The 19,602-nt window shown below is 50.6% G+C and overlaps 1 protein-coding gene across 6 annotated transcripts in view; it reads left to right on the forward strand.

The window, feature by feature from the left end:
• Positions 1-19,602, forward strand: part of TBX5 (T-box transcription factor 5) — a 37,956-nt gene that overhangs the window by 15,306 nt on the left and 3,048 nt on the right. For all 6 annotated transcript variants that reach the window (XM_081122792.1, XM_081122790.1, XM_081122793.1 and 3 more), the window contains exons 7-8: positions 4,334-4,425; positions 13,486-13,712. In XM_081122792.1, coding sequence (XP_080978918.1) covers positions 4,334-4,425; positions 13,486-13,712 — 319 coding nt within the window. The remainder of the gene's footprint in view (positions 1-4,333; positions 4,426-13,485; positions 13,713-19,602) is intronic.

Below are 19,602 nucleotides of genomic sequence, written 5' to 3' on the forward strand. Positions count from 1 at the left end.
TCTAAAAATGTGTATCTCCAAGTACGCATTTGGGTATTTGGGTATTTGATGACCACACGCCGTAGTCGCTTGTTTTCTTTGTTGGTTGGTCCAGGGAACCCAGGTGAGCTGCACATACAGGTCTTTTTAGGCAGCCTGACACCCAGAAGAGGGATTTCTGGGGAGACATCTTTCCATCACTCTCCCCGCTGTGAGGTTCCCCTCCCTTTTCAGTCTCGAGGCACGCGAGGCACCTACTTTCTTCGTCAGAAGGAAGCCTAAAGCAGTTCAGTTTTCCAGTTCAAGTCCAGGGCCGCTGCCAGCGGGCCTCACGTGGATATACGATGTGTGACTTAAATCCGCGGGCCGGGCTGAGTGTTATTTGTGGCCTCTTGTCTTGTTATTGGCCCACCTGGACCAGGTGTTGAGACCCCTGACTTCATGGGTAGAAGCCACCTGAGCTCTTGCCACCGCATGGGGTTAAGGTGGGACTCCGGAGGCAGACTGCCTGGGTTCAGATCCATTTGACTTTGAGCAAGTTACCGAGCTCAGCTTTCCCCATCTGTAGAATGGGGATAGTTGAAGGCTTATACGTTGTTATCGCTGTGAGGATTTCCGTGAGATAACCCGTGGAAGGGTGTGGCATAGACCCTGGCACAGGCTTAGCTCGGAGTGTTAGTGGAAATTCCATTGTCTTACTCGGTTGCTGCTCAATTTTATTAACAGGGCAGCTCCATCCCAATCGCAGGCTCTGGCAAACTCCTTCTTACCCTATTTTAGAATCTGAAAGGCTGAGATTTGCAATAAGTTCTTCTTACCGTGGTTGCAAAACCACAAAAGGTTAGTCTTTGGGGCTTCGTTTATCCACCGATCATGTGGTCAGTTCGAGGCCTCTCTGCCCAGCGTGATGCTTTGGATAAGTGGGCAGGGAAAGAAAAGCAATCCGTGTGATTCAATTGCCAAGGCAATTTGGGAAAGTAGGAGCCACCGATTTTTCAGTGAGAAGGGCTCAGCGATGACAAGGATCTGTGTGGACGCAGGTACCAGGTGGACGCAGGTATGCGGCGGGGTTCATTCCACAGGCCGCAGTCACACGCCGGCGTCCACGCGGGCTGCTAATGACACGACGCGTTTCCTCGGCCCAGCTGCGATCCCGAGCTGGATTTGGGAGTTATTTCCCCAGATGGTTGACAGCTTGGAAAAGATATTTAAACACTCGAATCTTCCCCAGCGACGCTCGCTCCGTGAAACACGTTTTTGTAAGGTTTTCGCTGGAGTTGTCAGCAGCTCCGGGAGCAATCCCTAGAAATATTTAGGTGTTAAAAAAAGGTCACGTGGCCATTTCATTTCCCTGCTCTTGCAACAATGGCTGTGTATGCGAGCTCGCCTGTCCCCCGATATTAACTTACTTTGCCATTAAAAGGCATTTGCCTCCTGCTTAAATCATTGTGTAAGGAGCCTGTATTTATGAGGTATGAGCTTTCTGCTTGGGACCAGGAAATGAACCCCTAATAGAGAGACATAATTAAGATTTTTGGCCCTCGTGAGAGGTTTTTCTTTTTCTTTTTTTTTTTTTCAAAAGCAAGAATTCACAACAATTATTCTCATTAATTTTTACAACCTCTGTCTCACTGGTTGGAGCTGGCATTTATATTTGTACTTTCCCCCACCCCCACCCCCTCCCCCGGATATCCAGCTTTAGGCTCCTTGCGGAGGGAGCGTGGAGTCAGGTTCAGGGGAGCCTTTTGGTGCAGCTCAGACATCACGGTGCATCTGTGTGTGTGTGTTTGTGTGCCCGTGAGTGAGCCGGCTGACACTCAGCACATCGGAAGGGAAAGTCAAGGGCAGGGTTACTGTCTGGGCCGAAACAAAGAAGACATCGTTATTACGGAATAAGACGGACATTTTCACCTGCAGCTAAGCTTGCGTGTTAACATCTCCCAAGGGTCGTCCTTACGTCCTGTAGGCATCTATATTCAGTCTCCAAAGCAAGACACACGCAAGAACAACACACCTAAGTGTCCATGTAGCAGATTGCATGTATCCTGCGCAATCCCATTTTCTGGGGACGGCGGTAAGTGCAGGAATTAGGTACAACTAAACTATTTGCAAGAAATGGGCTTGAGCGATTTTGACCGATAAAATATCCAAACCCACCCTTATATTTTTCTCTCGGCTAATATTTTCGTCCTGAGCTCTTGCTAGAGCAATGATGTCATGAACTGGGCATTAATTCAGACCCGATGCCATCTCCCATTTGTCTTCAATCCGCTCAGGGACTGGTGGCTGGGACTGCAGGGGAGGGGACAAAGGGAGTGGGGCAAGAGCTCATTTTCTCATTAGATCTTCAGTGATCAAATTCTTACTTAACTTTTTGAGAATCCCCCGCCCTTTAAAAAAAAAAAAAAGTGACTCATGGTCCAGGTGTGTTGCATTTTATTGTGACAAGACCCATTAGATGATGGGCTTTCAGACCCAAAACAGAACTGGACTCAGGAGCCCGAATTTTAAAGACCATTTTTTAAAGGGATTTTGTGGACTTTTCTACTCATTCTGAAGAGTCACATCGAAATCAGAAAGCTGCAGGAATGGGTACAGTTTTGTTTTGTTTTTAAATGAGGGAGAGGAAATGTGTATACACATAAATACCCATATATACGTATTTAAAAATTTAGTGGTTTTTTTTAGAGCAGTTTTAGGTTCCCAAGAAAATGGAGCAAAAAGTACAGAGACTTCCTATGTGCCTCCAAACACGAAGGCCTCCCCCATTATCAATGTCCCCACCAGAGTGTGACATCTGTTACAATCGCTGAGCCGATACTGACGGGTCATTTCACCCAAAGTCCAGTCTCCGTGAGGGCTCACCCTCGGTGTTGTCCATCCTGTGGCCCCGGACAAACCCTTAATGACAGTGCCCGCCATTCCAGGCTCCTAACAGTAGCTTTCCTCCCTAAAACCCCCGTGCTCCGCCTGCCCATCCCTCCCTCCCTCCCCTCCAATCCTGGCAGCCGCTCATCTTTTTACTGTTTCCCTAGTTTTGTCTTTTCCAAAACGTCATACGATTGGAATCACAGCACGTGTTTTAAAATATATTCAACCCACATATATCGCTGTGATGCACACGCACGTATGCGCACTTCGCACTCCGACGCCCGTTCAGGATGGTGGGGGCAGACGCCCCCAATTAGCCACGTCTTCTGGACAACAGACCCGAACGCCTGCCCCCGGAGGGGCTGACTGGAGGGCGCCTTCGTGAGTTACGTCCACTCCACAGTTTCCCAAAGTCTCCAACGATACTGCGGGGCGCAGATGAGGTGACTGGGGGGTTGCTTGAATACGATGCCATCACAGGAAGTCCCCCTTTGACGGTCTTTCTGGTCAACGCCAGGGAGACAGTGCGAGTGCCCTTGGGTTACGGGCGCTGGGAAAGCGCCTCATCTCCCCCTGGAGCGGAGAAAGCAGGCCTTTGGCGTGGAGCCTCCTGCGGGTACCAGCGGGGAGAACTGGATTCGACTGTTTTCTTTCCTTTCACCAGCAAGTGACGCTGGTTTGACAGAGAGAGACGGGATAGAATGTTTTGTATGAAATAAATCGAAGTAAAAGGTGATTAGGTTGAAATAAAAATAGGAAACAGACGAGTGTACAGGTGCGATTTAGAAACGACGGTGACGGGGAAGGTCAGGCTCGAGTGGCCGAACCCTGACGTGCGCTGCCCTGGTGTCCGCAGAGTAACATGACCTGTAGAAATTAACTCACGCCCGGCTTTCAGGAGGTACTTGTGGCAAATGCTAGATGGAGGTGCTCTCTCCTCTGGGTCTGCTGCTGTTCACTCCTGCTAATGGAATATATGTTGATGGTTGACATGCATGTTCCGGGCCTGGAACCAAAGACCCTGTTCTGTGACTGAACTTTGTACATCGCAACAAAGATATCCAAGAGGAGGGCCCTCTCCTCCTTGCCTAAAAAATGAGAGCGGTTTGGCAGCTGTTCCATACCATTGTGTATGTTAAAATTCTACCCGTTGGTGTTTATTTAATTAGACACCGTTTTCCACCTGAGCTAGCAAAATCCACCTGAAACTAGGAAATGATGTCGAGTGTGACTCTAATGGGCAAACCCCATCTCGATTTTTCTCTGTTTAAAAGCAGTCTGATCTAGGTCATTTTTTCAAAGCTTCCACCTGAAGCAAGTGGCGGGGTGGGGGTGGGGATCCCGTTGATGGGACTGGCTCGATTTGCTAATTTTATTTATTTTTTGGTTGCCAGAGGCTGCGTGCGTTTTGCAACAGTCTCGGCTGCTGTCCTGAGGTTGCCTTGTGGGGATCATGTAAACACCAGCTCTCTCCTTTCTCTAGATCACTCAGTTGAAGATTGAGAATAACCCCTTTGCCAAAGGATTCCGGGGCAGCGATGACATGGAGCTGCACAGAATGTCAAGAATGCAAAGGTAAGGCCCTGGGCTCCCTCCTCTCCATGAACCCCCTGAACAGCGCAGGTGAGCCCCCAGCCTCGGGGCGCCTCCCCTCCGCCAGCCAGCCAGGTACAGAGACATGGGGCCCCTTCAGCCATCAGGCGAAGGGGCCCCCCACTTTCTAAGATCATCTTCACATGTGGCTTCCTCTGTCGGGCAACCTGGGGAGTGGCTCCCGGAAGTGTGGGGGCGGGATGCCCCGAGAACTTGGCCTCCTGCGTGCGCCCAGGGAGCAAAGCTACCCGTAGCTGCTCTTCCTTTGCTGTCTGTCTCCTCCTAGTGAAACCCTCTCTTTCTTCCCATAAGTCCCCGGCGATGAATGACTTTCTTTCTGGCAACAGCTCTTGGTCAATGAAAGGGAACTTAACGACTTGATTTCCTGGGGGTGAAACGCAGACAAACTCGACACCACGTGGTGTCCAGGGCACCGGGGACTGGGAGATGGTGATAAAAATCGCTGCATATTTTTACATATCCTGTGGTCACAGTCGCTGATGTGATGGATAGAAGGGGCCGCGGCAAATGTATATCGTGGGAATTGGGTCTGATTTGAAAGGATTGTACAAGCATCGCCAATTTTGTCAAACACTCTCCCTGCCTCTTGATATGCTTCCAAAATAAGTTACCATATGGCAAGAGAGTTAGAAATACATCTTGATCCCTTTGACCAAGAAAGTGGGCGTTTTGTGTGTTTTTTTCTTCCCCTTTTGGTGGGTTTCGTGTTTCAAAATAAGATGAGGTCATTTAGGAAGCTTTTCCTTCTTTCTGGGAGACAGAGAGAGGGAGAGTCAGACAGATGGACAGCCAGGCCCATTCAAAGGACCACAGAGAACTGAGACAGAGAGAAGGGCCCAGCTTCGTGGTTTTAACATTGGGCTTGGAAATGCGAGCCATGGACATTGTGTTTAGGCAGCAGGCTTAGCAGATCCGATTTTGCACACTTGTGGAAAATAAAGGGCAAGGTGAAGGGGAATGAGAGGTACAAATGTCCAGGTATAAAAGAAAGAAGTTGTGCGGATGCAATGTCAATAATGTGGTGATGACCTTGGGTGATGGTGACTAGACCTAGTGTGGTGATCGCTTCATTAGGTATATTAGTGTTGACTATTTTGCACACCTGACACTAATATAATGTCTATTAACTGTATCTTAATAAAGATAAACACGTCATTATCTCCAGGTGTGCACACCCCACTCAGACACTCCCTGGTCATAATTGGTTTTCTACATGATTGTGGATTAGTAAGATGCCTTTTTTGACTAAGACAAGCAAGTTTTTAAATGATTATTTTTTTAAAAATTGGCATTAAGCGTCTACATTTTGAAGCTGGAGTTGGATTTAGCCTCTGACCAGTGAAACAGTTGACGACCAACAGCACAGAAAGCTGAGAGGGGTCAAGCTCTCTGTGGCCCTGGGCTCAGAGTGCGAGGTTTTTCTTTCTGCCGGGTTCACACTCCCAGCCCTGTCTGCGGCAGTCTCATCTCCTGGATTAAGGTGTTCTGAATCACCCACTCAAGCTTCACCAGTGGATTCTACCCTCTTAACATATCCCAGAACCCACAGCCCAGCCCCCTTCTCCTCCTGCCTGTCTATTCTGGCCGCCACCGGCCCTGCCCGCAGAAGCCTCCTGACTGACTTAGACCTGGTTTCGGGCCTGGTCCCCTCCAGGACATTCTCTAGGCAGCCGCTAAAGATGGCTTCGCAAAACACAGAGGAGACTAGGCCCCTCCACAGCTGGAACAGCCCGGGCCCCCCGTGGTCATCCCTATGGAAGGCCCAGACGCCTTCAGAGGCTGACCGTGCCCCCTCAGGCCTGGCCACTCTCCCTAGCTTTGTCCCTCACCAGTGCCCTCTGCTCCAACCATGTCCCAGACCGAATTCTTTCCCTGACTTTTGGCTCTTTGAACAACACGTTTGGTCTTCCTCAGACTTTGTCCCCTCCTCCTGCACTTGGCCATTCCCTGCCCATCACTAGGCTCACCTGGTAGCTCCAGCAGGCTTCCCCCTCCAGCAGGCTTCCCCCTCCGGCAGGCTTCCCCCTCCAGCAGGCTTCCCTGGCCGCAGACAGCCGGGCCCTGTCTGCTCCCGGGTCCCCTCGCTGCCCTCCCCGTCAGGCCAGGCCCTGCGCTCCAGAAGCTGCTCGGGCAGGTGATAGAGGGGGGAGGGGAGACGGGCAGGAGGCCCAGGTGCTTAAGAGCTCAAACTTCAGTGATCCTGCGGACTCGCCCTGAAGGTCTGAACACAGCGGGTAGATAGTAGGCAGCTGATTCTGCTTGGGCCTGAAGGCCCCCCTCGCCACCCCTCGTGGAGCTGGGGGAGGGCTTGGTTAGATGGCTTTCCCGGCCGGGCTCTGCAGAGGGCGGGAAAGCCTGGCTGGTAGTCGTAGGCGCTCAGTCATTGACAGGCGGGACCAAACCTCTCAGCCCGAGAGCCACTGGCCTTTGTGGCTGTGTTAGGAGCTGTGTTGGGGAGCGAGAGGGCCAAGTGGTCACCAGGTGGGGCGTGTGTATGGGGTCTTTTGTCCAATTTCCTGGACATGGCCCATGGGAAGGACAGGAGACTAAGCAGGGTGGTTGCAATAGAAGGCTTTGGAGTCAGACAGACCTGGGTGCAGTCCTTGCTCTGCATGTGACCTTGGGCAAGTAATTGAACCCCATGGAGCCTCAGATTCCTCATCTGTAAAATGGGTGCAAATAAATGCAGCTTTCACTGTCTAGGGTTCCTGTAAGAATGATATGAGAGAACGCCTGGAGAGGGCTGGGCGCCTAGTTCAGGCCCAGTAAAATGTATCTGGTGCGAGGTGAGATTCCCCATTGCTCCCCGTTTCGCCCTTGCTCAGAATTTATTCTGGGCTGTGGTCCCAACTCCCAGGTTGCAACAGGTAGTGACAAGTGTCCCGGGAAGGTGGCTGTCCGGCGTCGGCCTAGATAACGTCCAGGCCGGACCGGCCTGCTCACGGCTAATCGTCTAATCCTGTTTCCTGTTCCACACACACCCGGTGACAGCTGCTGGGGAGAGAAGCAGGAGGGGCGAAACTTCCTCCGCGTCCAGCAGTTGGGCGGAGGCTGAGCGTGAACTTGAGGTTCGCCCGCAGAAGTCACTCTTGGATGAGCTTGGCCAACGTCTGGGCACGGACCCCACTATCTCTCTTCACCTAACTCCATGTTTGGAAAAATGCAGATGGTGCCTTAGTGATTTTCCAACCTTCATTTATAGTTTCTAGTTACAGAAGCAACAACTGTTTCTTATAAAAATGGGAGAGCACACAGAAGAAAGAAAATCAAATCATTTAAAAACCCCGTCTCCAGCAGACTGATTAAAATATGCGCCAAGGTTCTTTTGAAAGGTTAGCCTGTGGCTTAAAAAAACATCTAATCCTAAAAACCAGTATTTCCCAAACTGCAGCGTCTCTACCCTTGGTGACAAAGACGATGAACTGAGAGGGTGCCAGACTGATTCCATAGACGTTACTGCTCTGAGAGTAAGCTCGGAGGGAGGGAGGCTAACGGGAATTAACAAGTTGATTATTTAAAGAAAAATAGTAACCAAATTACATTTCACACTGAGTTGCAGACTGAGTACATTCCACCCCATAGACTTCGGCGTGCGTGTCGTTAATTAAATTTTACGGCAGGTAAAATTTACATACAGGGAAATACACAGACCTCAGGTGCACCATTCACTTTTGGCCAAATGCACACACCTGTCCCAGCCAGGCCTCCGTCGCCACAGAGACCCCGGCACCCTGGGAAGTGCCCGCGTGCCCCACCCCGGTGAGCTCCGGCCCGGCCTCCCCAGCAGACGCAGTCGGTGCCCTGCTCCTCTCGCTGTCAGTTGGTTTTGTCTGTTCTAGAATTTCGTACGTGAATCATTCAGTGTGCACCCTTTTGCATAAGGCTGCTTTCTCCTGGGGAGCTTTTAAAACTCCCCATGTCTAGGCTACACTGCAGGGGAACAAAGATCAGAGTCTCTGGGGGGTGGGCTCAGGAGTGAGAATTTTAAAAAAAAAGAAAGAAACGCGGGCATTACAGTTTGCAGTCACGTCTGAAATCCACGCCCCTAGAGAGGTTTCCCCATCCCGAGCCCTCCCCACTCTAAGCCCCGTTTCTCAGCGACCCCACCCCAATGGTTAATGCTCCCACGTTAGAAATGAAGTTTTTAGAGACCCGCTCCCCGGGAGGGGTTCTTTTTTCCCCCCTAGGACAGGAGACGTTTAGATTAGTACACAGAACAGTTGGCATTCCTGCAGGAGCTGTTGCTTTGGGGTGCTAAGCCTTTTTGTTTTAAATCCTCACCTAAGGATATGTTTTTATTGATTTTAGAGAGAGAGGAAGGGGGGGAGAGAAACATCACTGTGAGAGAGAAACATCGATTGGTTGCCTTTCCTACGCGCCCTGACCGGGAATTGAACCCACAACCTTTGGGTGCACGGGACAGTGCTCCCACCAACTGAGCCACCCAGAAGGGCGCTAAGCCCTTCTGTGCAACGTATTATTTTCTAACCCCGAGAGGTGGCGTGTCTTCTTCCCATTTTCTAGACAGAAGCCTGAGGCTCAGAGGAAGGGGGAGCCTAGCCAGCACCTCATGGCCAAGTTCAGGGGGGCCTGAAGGAAGGCCCAGCCACACAGCCTGGCTTCAGAGCCCCAGCCTGGAGTGCCTGACATTAAATGGCCTAGAGATGTGACAGGGGAGCCCCCAGATCTCAAACCGAAGTTGTCCTAAGAGTTGTGTGCTGTAGGCCACAGAGGGAGGTGTCTTTGAGTTTCTCGGTGCCCCTGGAAGCATCCAGCCCTGGTTAAATCAACGGTGGGGAGGTTAGGTGACTTCTTGTGGGCCCCTGTCCTCACCAGCTGGACGGAACGACCGGCACCCGCCATCCCTTGTCCAGCTTGCTGACGTGGTGGGCACCCAGCAGCAGAACAATTGTGGGTGCCAAGGAGAGAGCGGTTCTTGCCAGACTGAGCGAAATGCCACCTGGGGCGAACCCATTCCTCTCGCATCCACGCGTTACATCAAAATAACTTCCCCGCCCGGCCGGTGTGGCTCAGCGGTTGAGCATCAACCTAGGATCCGGGAGATCGCGGTTTGATTCCCGGTCAGGGCACAGGCCAGGGTTTCGGGCTCGATCCCCAGCGGGGGGCATGTAGGAGGCAGCTGATCAATGGCTCTCTCATCATTGATGTTTCTCTCTCTCCCCCTCTCCCTTCCTCTCTCTGAAATTAATAAAGACATATTTTAAAAAATGACTTCCCCAAGCATATTAGAAGGTTAATAAATCGCGAACGCTGTCTCGGGGTTGTGGGGCCCTCTGTGAATTTAAGCACAGCCTGGAGTGCTCCCCGAGAACAGGAATGTTACAGTCCCCAGCCTCGCCCCTCTGCACTGCTCCAGTTGTTGGGGAAAGGCTGCCAGGAACTGAGTAAGCAGCGCAGGGGACACCACCGCCGTCGCCCAGCGCCAGCAGCCGGCCACCTGCTCCCGTGAAAAGGCCGATTCAGCCCGCTGCGGTGGAAAAAGGTTCTCAGGGGCGCTCGTTAGCTGGCGGCACGCTGTGGGTGCAGCTTGGCCGCGGGTTTCAATATTCCCTTGTAACGTTTTACAACCCAGAGCCGGCGACAATGGCGTCATTCAGTGCACTCGCTCACGTGGAACAGAATGTGAGGGCCCAGGAGGAGCTGGGCTGCGGCGCCGACTCCCAGGGCGGAACAAGGAGCTCGGGACCCTCGGCGGGTGCCCTGTGAGCCCAGACGAGGCAGAGCGAGTTGGCAGGATCGGGTGCAGCTGTGGACACCGCCAAGCGCAGTGGGACTGGACAGTAAACGACAGGTTCTAACAATAGGGTCAGCAGTTCGGCGCGTAGACCTTGACACTGCCCGGGTGTAGCCAATACCCAGCCCTGTTATCACCAGGAAGCTTTTTATCACAGGATGGTTGTTGCCCAAGCAGTTGGTATGAAGGCAGCGGTTTCCTATCACCAAGTGTAAGTTGGCGAGAGCTTTGGAATAATACTGACCCGGCCTGACACTCAGCTTTACCCTTCTTAGCTGTGTGGTCTGGGACAAGTTGCTTAACATCTCTGAAACTTAATTTCTTTACCTCTAAAGTAAATCTAATCATACCCATGAAGTGGAGTTCTTGCTAGCATCAGATGAGGGAAAGCATTTAAGTCAACCAGTACCGCGGCTGGGACATCAGGAGACACAGGACAATGTGGGCGATTTGGAGGAAGATGAGGATGGTGACAGTGATGGTGGTGGTGATTATGATGGTGAGGATGGTGATGGTGGTGATGGTGATGGTGATGATGGTGGTGATTATGATGGTGGTGATGGTGATGGTAGTGATGATGGTGATGGTAGTGACGATGGTGATGGTGGTGGTGATTATGATGGTGATGATGGTGGTGGTGATGGTGGTGATGGTGGTGATGATGGTGATGGTGGTGGTGATGGTGGTGGTGATGGTGATGGTGGTGATGATGGTAGTCGTGATGGTGGTGATGGTGAGGATGATGGTGAGGATGGTGATGGTGGTGATGGTAGTGATGATGGTGGTGATGGTGATGGTAGTGATGATGGTGGTGATGGTGATGATGATGGTGGTGATGATGGTGGTGGTGATGGTAGTGGTGATGGTGGTGACGGTGAGGATGATGGTGGTGATGGTAGTGGTGATGGTGGTGATGGTGGTGCTGATGGTGGTGGTACTGGTGATGATGGTGATGGTGATGGTGATGATGGTGATGATGGTGATGGTAGTGATGATGATGGTGGTGATGTTGGTGATGAAACACCAGCCCTCTGTTGCTACCCTTCTTTCCTGATACACAAGGGCCTCTCAACTCTCATTTTCATCCTCTTGTGCCCTGGATTCTTCAATGATGCTCTCAAGCTGTGGAGAAATATAATTTATCTTCTCATCACAAGGACTTCAGAGATTTTCCCCTGTATTGCTACTGATCGTGTTGCTTTGATGAGCCCAGTGACAATTACCCGAATGTGGTTTGATTGCAGCATTTCCTCCCCTTTGTCTCTACCATCTCCTACTGACTGAGAAGTCACTTCACCTTCCCGCGCCCCTACTTCGACACCTGTCAGGTGGGCTCGCAGCCGTCGTATTTCAGGCGTGATGGATGGTGGGGAAGATGTTTCAGGCTCCTCAGAGAGAAGCACACTGTGAGGGACAAGTGGTTATTGGGGTGAAACGTCTTTCCCATCTCTGTGAGCATTAGTAATCAAAGGCAGGACTTGCCCTTTCCAGACAGTAATTTTGCAGTTTGGCAATGCGGAATGTAGAATTCCTCAGGGCCCATTGATACACTCTCTTATAAACTCCCTCAGCCAACATTTTTGGGAGTTATTTTCTTTAATTAAAAAAAAATAACCATCTCCATTAAGAATGTAAAACTAAGATCCCCCTCCTTTTGGGGGAGCTCCGACAGCCCAGAACTTCCACTAAGCAGACCCAAATAGAATTGCCAGCGAGATTTGACAACTTTAATGTTTTATTATTATAATTCTTCTTCATTTTCCATGACGTAGCTGGAGCCGCAAAGCAAGAACTATAAAGCTAATTTCATTCCTTTCAGCCTGTGGGACCCAGGGGGAGATTCTGAGTGGTGTGGCTGCACGGGATGGCTCCAGCTTTGGTTCTGAGATGGCACATGCCACGGGAAATCTCGGCTGGGAGACCCCTGGGTGTCCTGAGGGTGTCTGGAGCCTCATGGAAACTTGGCGGACACTTTGTGTTCCCTGCCTGGCTACTCTGACGTGCTTTCACATGAGAGACAAAGGCAGGGGCCCAGAGTGGAGGTCGTTATACCCCTGAGGGGTGGGAGTGGTGAACCCCAAACCCCTGCTCCCCATAAAGCACATTGTGTTTTAAATATTAATGGAAGTAATTAGGAGATTGTCTAGAATCATTAAGGGGACTGTTAGGTTAAGTTTCTGGTGTGTCTCTTTCCAGCTCTGTGACTATGAGCAAGTTGCTTACTCTCTTTGGGCCTCAGTTTCCTAATCTTTAAAATGGGGACAAGAAAGGCACCTACTTTCTATGGTCATAGAGGGGATAAAATGGGTTAATGCAGCAGCCTTCAAAATGTGTTAGGTGTAGTGTTTTCTTCTGTGAGATGATTTCAGGTGTACTCTTTGATTTTGATAGGTAAGAATTTATTTTAGCAGCACTAGAGGAACTGTAATTAGCATCACAAGCCCATAATTTCACAGATATTATTGCTCAGAGTGAGGCTGAACTTATTTGGATAAAAACTTAATTTAAAAAAATGCACTAAGTTAAAGAAGAGTTGGTTCTGGGTCATGGCAAAAAGCACAACTCCGTTTGGAATTTACTGATATGTATTTCTTCTGGGTCAGGGATGCTGAGCCTGTTTAGTGCCATGGACCTCCCTGCTCGTCTGGTGAAGATTGTGGATTACTTCTTAGAATAATGTGATTAAATGCACAAAATAAAATGCATGGATTGCAAAGGACACCAATTATACATTAACAATGACAATAATGATGATGGCTGTCATTTGTTGAGCACTCATTATGTGCCAAGTATTGTTCAGTTTTTTTCACATGTATTCAGTCATTTCTTCTCTCAACACTCCTTTGAACTGGGGATTTTTATTACCCCTTGGAAAACAAAGGCATGGAGAAGTTAAATATTATGTCAGTGGTGACAAGTACAGCAGCTCTAAAGGAAGTTCTAAGGCACAAGCAGTAAATTCAGAGTTGGGTAATTTAGGATCATCCCTGACTATCCATTCTTGACTCATTTACCTTTCTGCATACACGTAGAACTATTCATAAACCTACTTGCCTAATGTATAAGGCATGAAAAGTTAGTGCCCAAATATGTATATCCAAGGCATATGATGCACTTGAGTATAATTAGATCACTTTGCTCATCAAAGACCCCTTTGTTTTTATTCTGTGATTTTTCTGGTGGATTCATTGACCCCGTGGTTCAGCCAGTGGGAGGATCTGTATCAGGACACCGATCGATGTTATTTCCCATCTTCTCTCTTTCAGTAAAGAATATCCCGTGGTTCCCAGGAGCACAGTGAGACAAAAAGTGGCCTCCAACCACAGCCCTTTCAGCAGTGAGCCTCGAGCTCTCTCCACCTCATCCAACTTGGGGTCCCAGTACCAGTGTGAGAATGGTGTGTCCGGACCCTCCCAGGACCTTCTGCCCCCACCCAACCCATACCCACTGCCCCAGGAGCACGGCCAAATTTACCATTGCACCAAGAGGAAAGGTGAGTGTGACATCCTCTGCCCAACATGCCTCTTCCTCTACTTCTTTCCTTTCCTTGGGAAAAAAATAAAAGTACACATAACTGCATTTATTTATTTTAAAAATGCAAACAATACAAAAGTACACAGAGATTGTAAGAAATTGAAACCATACCAGTAAACCATGTTTTCCCCCAATTCTAGCTCCTTCCGTGGGGAAAATTTATTTGAAAGGTCCAAATGTATTTTATTCATGTACACACACGCACACACATAACTAAAAATAGCTTTGTTTTAACTTCTAGCAGTTACTCTCCAACTGTATATATTGTGCAGCTTGCATTTTTTTAAAACTTCAGAATATGCTATAGATATCTGAACCCAGAGCTGCCTCATTTTATTTTTTTTAAGTGATGAAGAGGAAGTATTACCTCAAAACTCTCACTAGCGGACAGGCAGGTGGCTTCCAGCGTGCCTGGTTGTATCACAAGCCGTGCTGCTGGGATCGTCCTTCTCGTTGGATGTGCCGGTTTAGTTCATGTGCCAGGCTTTCTCCCAGGTGGATTCTGAGCTCTCCTTTCCTTTCCAGATCAAAATCAGCACAGAAAGAAAAAGAAAGAAAATCACAACTGATTTTTTTCTTCTTTGCACCCCTTTTTCAATCTACTGGGCTGGTGTCTGAGACACTCATAGTTTCCTTTGCCAAATAAGAAATGGATGGCTTTTCCTTAGTCATTTGAGTCCAAAGGGACTAAAGAAGGAACTTTCTGGTGGCCCATTTTTTGGGGGGTTTTTTTTGAGCCCGAATGGAAACAGGTGACATGGGTGGTGTGGTTGAGCTCAGCTTACTAGATCCATTGCTTGGTGTGAGCTGCAGACAGGATGGGTGAGGACAGGAAAGACAATGGGGCCATGGAAACACAGGTTCGAGTCTCACGTCTGCTACCAGCTTCCTGTGTGATCTCAGGCAGGTGTTCCAGGCTCTCTGTGCTTCAGTGGCCTGCTTTGTAAATGGTGCTAAGTTTCCTAGAGCACCTGATACTTGTGAGCACCCAGGGAAGTGGTAGCTATGCTTGAGTAAGTGGCAGGTATCACTCCAGAAATCGTGTCCCAGGGAGAAGCAAAGAGAAGGCTGCTCACCTAGGTGAAGGCTTCAGAAAATGGATACAGGGGGATGGGACCATGTAGCCTGGTGCTTATGCCCATGATCTGCAGAATCAGACAGTTTGGATGAATCATATCTTTGCCAGTTGCAAATTTTGGTTAGGAGCCAGTCACTTAACCCCTCTGTGCCTCATTTTAAAAAAACAAACCTGTGCCTGTGTGGACCGTCTCATAGGCTTGGTGTGAAGACGCCGTGCTATCAAGCTGATGTTCAGCACAGGGTTGACTCAGTAGCAGTCGCTGTTTGGCTCAGGCTGGCCCAGATCCTAGTCTTTAGACTGATGTATCCCAAAGCCTCAGTAGTGCCTTTGGACATCCTGTGCCCAGCGTTTGGCCCTTTAAAAAAAACAGCAACAACTCAGTAATAAGGACCAATGGAAACGAAGCTTTGGTGGCTTTCTCTGGAGCTGGGGTCACACGAGGAAACTCACCACGTTGACTCTGTGACAGTTACTCATCTTGCATTTTAAAAGGAGGGAAGAGCTGTCTTTGGTCCAAGCTCAGGCTGGGGAGCTGACCTGGGTTGAGGCTGAGGTTTCCGGACTTACCTGCAGCCCATCCAAGCTCCTTGGATCTCAGAGGCCTGAACAGTATCACTCCCCCCAGACCTCTTGGCCCGACTCCCGGCAGGCCCTCTGGCGGGTGGGCTGCAGACCAGATGCCTGCAAACGTGTCTGCCGGTTCAGGCACGAGCGGGGAGGAGGAATGTCTCACGGAGCACAGGTCCCTGCCCGGAAATCCTGTTTTCTGTTATACTTAAGGGTGGCCTGCCTCGGGTCCAGACCGCAACCTTTTCGGTAACGCTATTAAATAGGTGCTTCTATTCACCAACGTTACAGATGGGGAAACTGAGGCTCAGAAAGGTGAAACCACGTGCGGGCGGTTCTTGAAGGCGGAATCTGAACCCACGCCTGGTCTGCAGGCTCCCCCGGGCCCCGAGCCACCGCTCTGTGCTGTTCCCTTTGCTTCTCAGCAACAATCTCAAAACTTCACCCTCCGCTGGAGACTTGCTCTAGAGACTGGGTCAGGCGCTCAGCAGGTTTGAATTAGGGAGCTCGGCCTGTTAAATCAGCGCCAGGCCAAAAGAGAAGGTTGCAGAGAATCAAGGCGCTTTTTTCGGTTCAGTATTTTCAGCAGCATCCTACACGCGTGTGCCTGGCCGGGGAACCGCTTGTGATGACAGGAGACGTGACTTTCACGGGGTACTTGGTGGCATCCTCGCGTGAACGCGTGGTCAACTTAAGGTGGCCACTGGGTAGGCTGGAGCTGGTGGCTGGTCCATTGCAAGACATGGCCATAGGTGACACTTTCCCAGCTGTTTGGCCCTGGGCGAGCTGCTTTGACTTTCTGAGCCTCAGTTACCTTTCCTGCAAAATGGGCATAACAATAGTACCCACCCTGTGGGCTTGTTAGGGGATGAAATGAGACCATCCTCATAAAACACCTAAAACAGGAGCTGACATAGTAAGTGCTCAGCCTGCCCTGGTGCAGCTCGCTCGTCACAGCGGATCAGACATTCTAGTGACATCTAATTATATGGCTCTTGGGTGGAAATGGTGATCAGACGCCATAAAGGGGATACTCAAAGTGCTAATGAACTTGAAAGGGGGTATCAGACTCGGGGGGATCGGGGAAGAATTTAAGCGCAGAGTAGCTGGATAGGAGGATAGTGGGTGTCCAGGCACAGAGGAAAGGGCGTGTGCAGCCCCTGGGAAGATGGGGAGCCTGCCCCCTACCCCTTGGGGAGTGAACCAAAGGCCAGGGCAGCTGGAGCTTGTGAATCATTCCAAGGACTTTAGGTTTTATCCTGACACCGAAGGGCAGCCATCAGAGGGGTTTAAACCAGTGAGTGATGGGATTCCGTTTGTTTTGAAGCCATCACTTGGCCGGAATAGGAGGGGACTAGAATTGACACCAGAGCTTAGTTGGGAGGTTGCAGGGGGCTCTGGGGCTCGAGCTGACGGTGGCTCAGACCAGGCTGTGGGGAGACGTGGTGGAATCAGGACTCGGTGATGGGCTGGAGATAACAAGGTGAAGAATTACCCCTTTTTCATGGATGAGGACACCGAGGCTCAGAGAGGCTAAGGAACCTGCCCAGTGCCACCCAGCTAGTGAGTGGCCCCACCCCTAATCCACAGGGCGACCTATGCACTGGGGTGCATGGGACTCGCACCCTGTACGGGCTCCTTTCACCCTTCCAGAAACCTCTGCCCTTCTCACCTCCCTCCACCCCCAAGAGAAAGCTCCTGGGGACAGGGAACATTCCAGCCAGGCTCTGTCTGTCCTGCCTGCCTCAGAGACGACAAAAAAGCAATTCATCATCAGCCTCCATTGTAAAGTGATAAGGAATCAGCGGAGGCTTCCTTCCAGTTCGGGATTCCCGTTAAGTGATAACTCCATGGGTGGCTTTCCCCTGGCCCCTGGCTGCCCCACTCCCTATCTGACTTCCCCTCATTGTCTGTCTCCCTTCCAATGAGCCCGGGAGGCCAGCGCAATGAAATGTCAAAGGGCCAGGCAGGCCAGAGGGCTCCTTGTGTTTGGGCCCAGCTGTCTCCAAACTATCTGTCCCGATGGATGGAGCCGGGAAGGTCTTTTATCAATGCCACTCAACCACAGCCGGACCCCGGGGCCTGGGAGAGCACTTGCCTGTCTTCCTTCCCCCCTCCCACTCCGACGACCCCCACCCCATTAGAAACCCAGGGCAACCTAAATAAAGATTTTAGGCGAGCCATTCAGGAATTGGATATGCAAAGGGAAGTCAGAGGTGAAAGGGGAAGGGGCACTGGATATGGTAAAGGGTTTGCAGGGTGCATTTGCTCAGCGTGATACACTTTCTTAGAGCAGCTTCACAGGCTTCCTTCACTGGACCCTCCCTGTGCTCCTTGAGCCAGGGGAGATGCCCCCCCTCCCCATTTCTCAGGGGCAAGCAGAGGACGAATAGGCTGGGCTTGATCGCTGAGGCCCTGCGGCAGCAATCTAACCTGAGGGCACCTGAGGGTGGATCTGGGATGCATTCGTCAAATAGATATTGCCTGGGCACTTACTTTGTACTGGGGTAAGAGCAAGATGGCAGAGCTCCCTGCTCCCGTGAAACCTGTGTTCCACTGGGGGAGACAGGTAATAAGGAAGAAAATAAGTTGAATGGCTTCCCAATCAGGGACAGTCCTCCAGCAGCATTCCAGTCCCTTCTATTTTAAACTAAGAGCTAAAATCCACCCATTCATCCATCCACCCCCCCCCACCCATCCCACCTATCCATCCCCCCCACCTCCCCCCACCCACCCACCCCACCTATCCATCCCCCCACACACCTCCCCCCACCCACCCATCCCACCCATCCATCCATCTGAGCCAAGGTTACCACCCTTTCACCTTCTCTAAGCTCAAAGGCTGGGGCCGTCCAGCAGAAAGAGCACTGTCTGGTGAGTCAGAGGCCTGGATTACCGGTAGTTCCACTTCTGTGTTGCTGAAGATCACTCAGCAAGGCAGTGGCTGCTCACCATCCGCCTCTGGGGTCTCGGTCTGAATGAACTCGGCCGCCAAGGGGAATGACCCATTCGAGAATGGTGGCGATACCTGCTCAATGGGATTAGTGATCTGAAAGCAGCTCCATGAGCTTCCCAGCTCTGGGACCCACCCAGACACCTTCAGGTACTGGATGACCTTCACCGAGCAGCTGTCCAGTCTTCCAAGGGGAAAGAGAGATAAGAAAGAGTCGACCTCAGTTACTTAGATAAGATTTAAACACTTCCTTTACGCGCAAGGAAGACAGAAGCTAGACTGCACTTCTTAGGACCTCGATTCCTACACGAAATTTCTGTATCTTCGTCATGTGCAGTCAAGAGCTGAGATTGGCAAGGTCCCAGTGGTTCGTTCAAGGTCACATAGCCAGCGAGAGCCAGAGACAGAACTCCGTGCCCTAAAATCCATGTTCTGGATTCGTCATTAAAGCCACTTTTTCCAGAATCAACAGCATCCAGAAAAGTGCAAGGGACCAGGGTTTTCCCCATCGCTGTGCAGAGCTCGGTGGTCAGAAGCAGGAGGAGCTTTACTGCTCTCCGAGGTCCTCGGGTGGGTCCCAGGACCGCGCTTTTCGCAGACCTTCCAGAAACCGAGCTGTGGGCTCATCTCACCCAGGACTTGCCCGGGGCCTACAGCCCCTTCCTTCCCTGACCGTGGACGGTAAACATGACTTGTCTGGGAGAGTCGATCAGTTGTCGGGCTCCCAATAAAAAGACAGGAACCAAATCGTAACCGAAATAAACGCAGAGATGACATCCAAAGCATTTATCGCAAGCTGAGATTTGGATGCTGCATTTGGAATTTCTTTACAATGCGGTGAGGTTCGAGAGGAATCTGAGAATGCTCGGGACCCGCTTTCATCAATGAGCCAGGATCGGGCCTTTCTCCGGACTCCGCAGCAGATCTTTGGGGCACGGAAGACTGGAATGTGTAATTTTACGATTTTCCAAAATGGGCTCCAGCCTTTTGCATATTATTGTCCCCCCCCCCTTTTTTTTTTTTTACTTGTAACAGACCTGGAAGGGGATCAGAAACTCGGAACGGTTGGTTTGCCTTTTTCCCCCCTCCTGCCAAGGGTACCCTGCAGCTGTATTACTGAAAGGGGAACGCCCTGGTTAAATGGAAAACCCGAAGGTTCCGACTCCAGCAACAATGGAAACATTCAGATTTATGGATCTGAGGGTGGAAGGAAGACTGGAGGGAAGAAATCGAGGGGGAGGCGACCAG

The sequence above is a fragment of the Miniopterus schreibersii genome, assembly GCF_964146895.1.
Source record: "Miniopterus schreibersii genome assembly, chromosome: 20".
Classification (NCBI taxonomy): domain Eukaryota; kingdom Metazoa; phylum Chordata; class Mammalia; order Chiroptera; family Miniopteridae; genus Miniopterus; species Miniopterus schreibersii.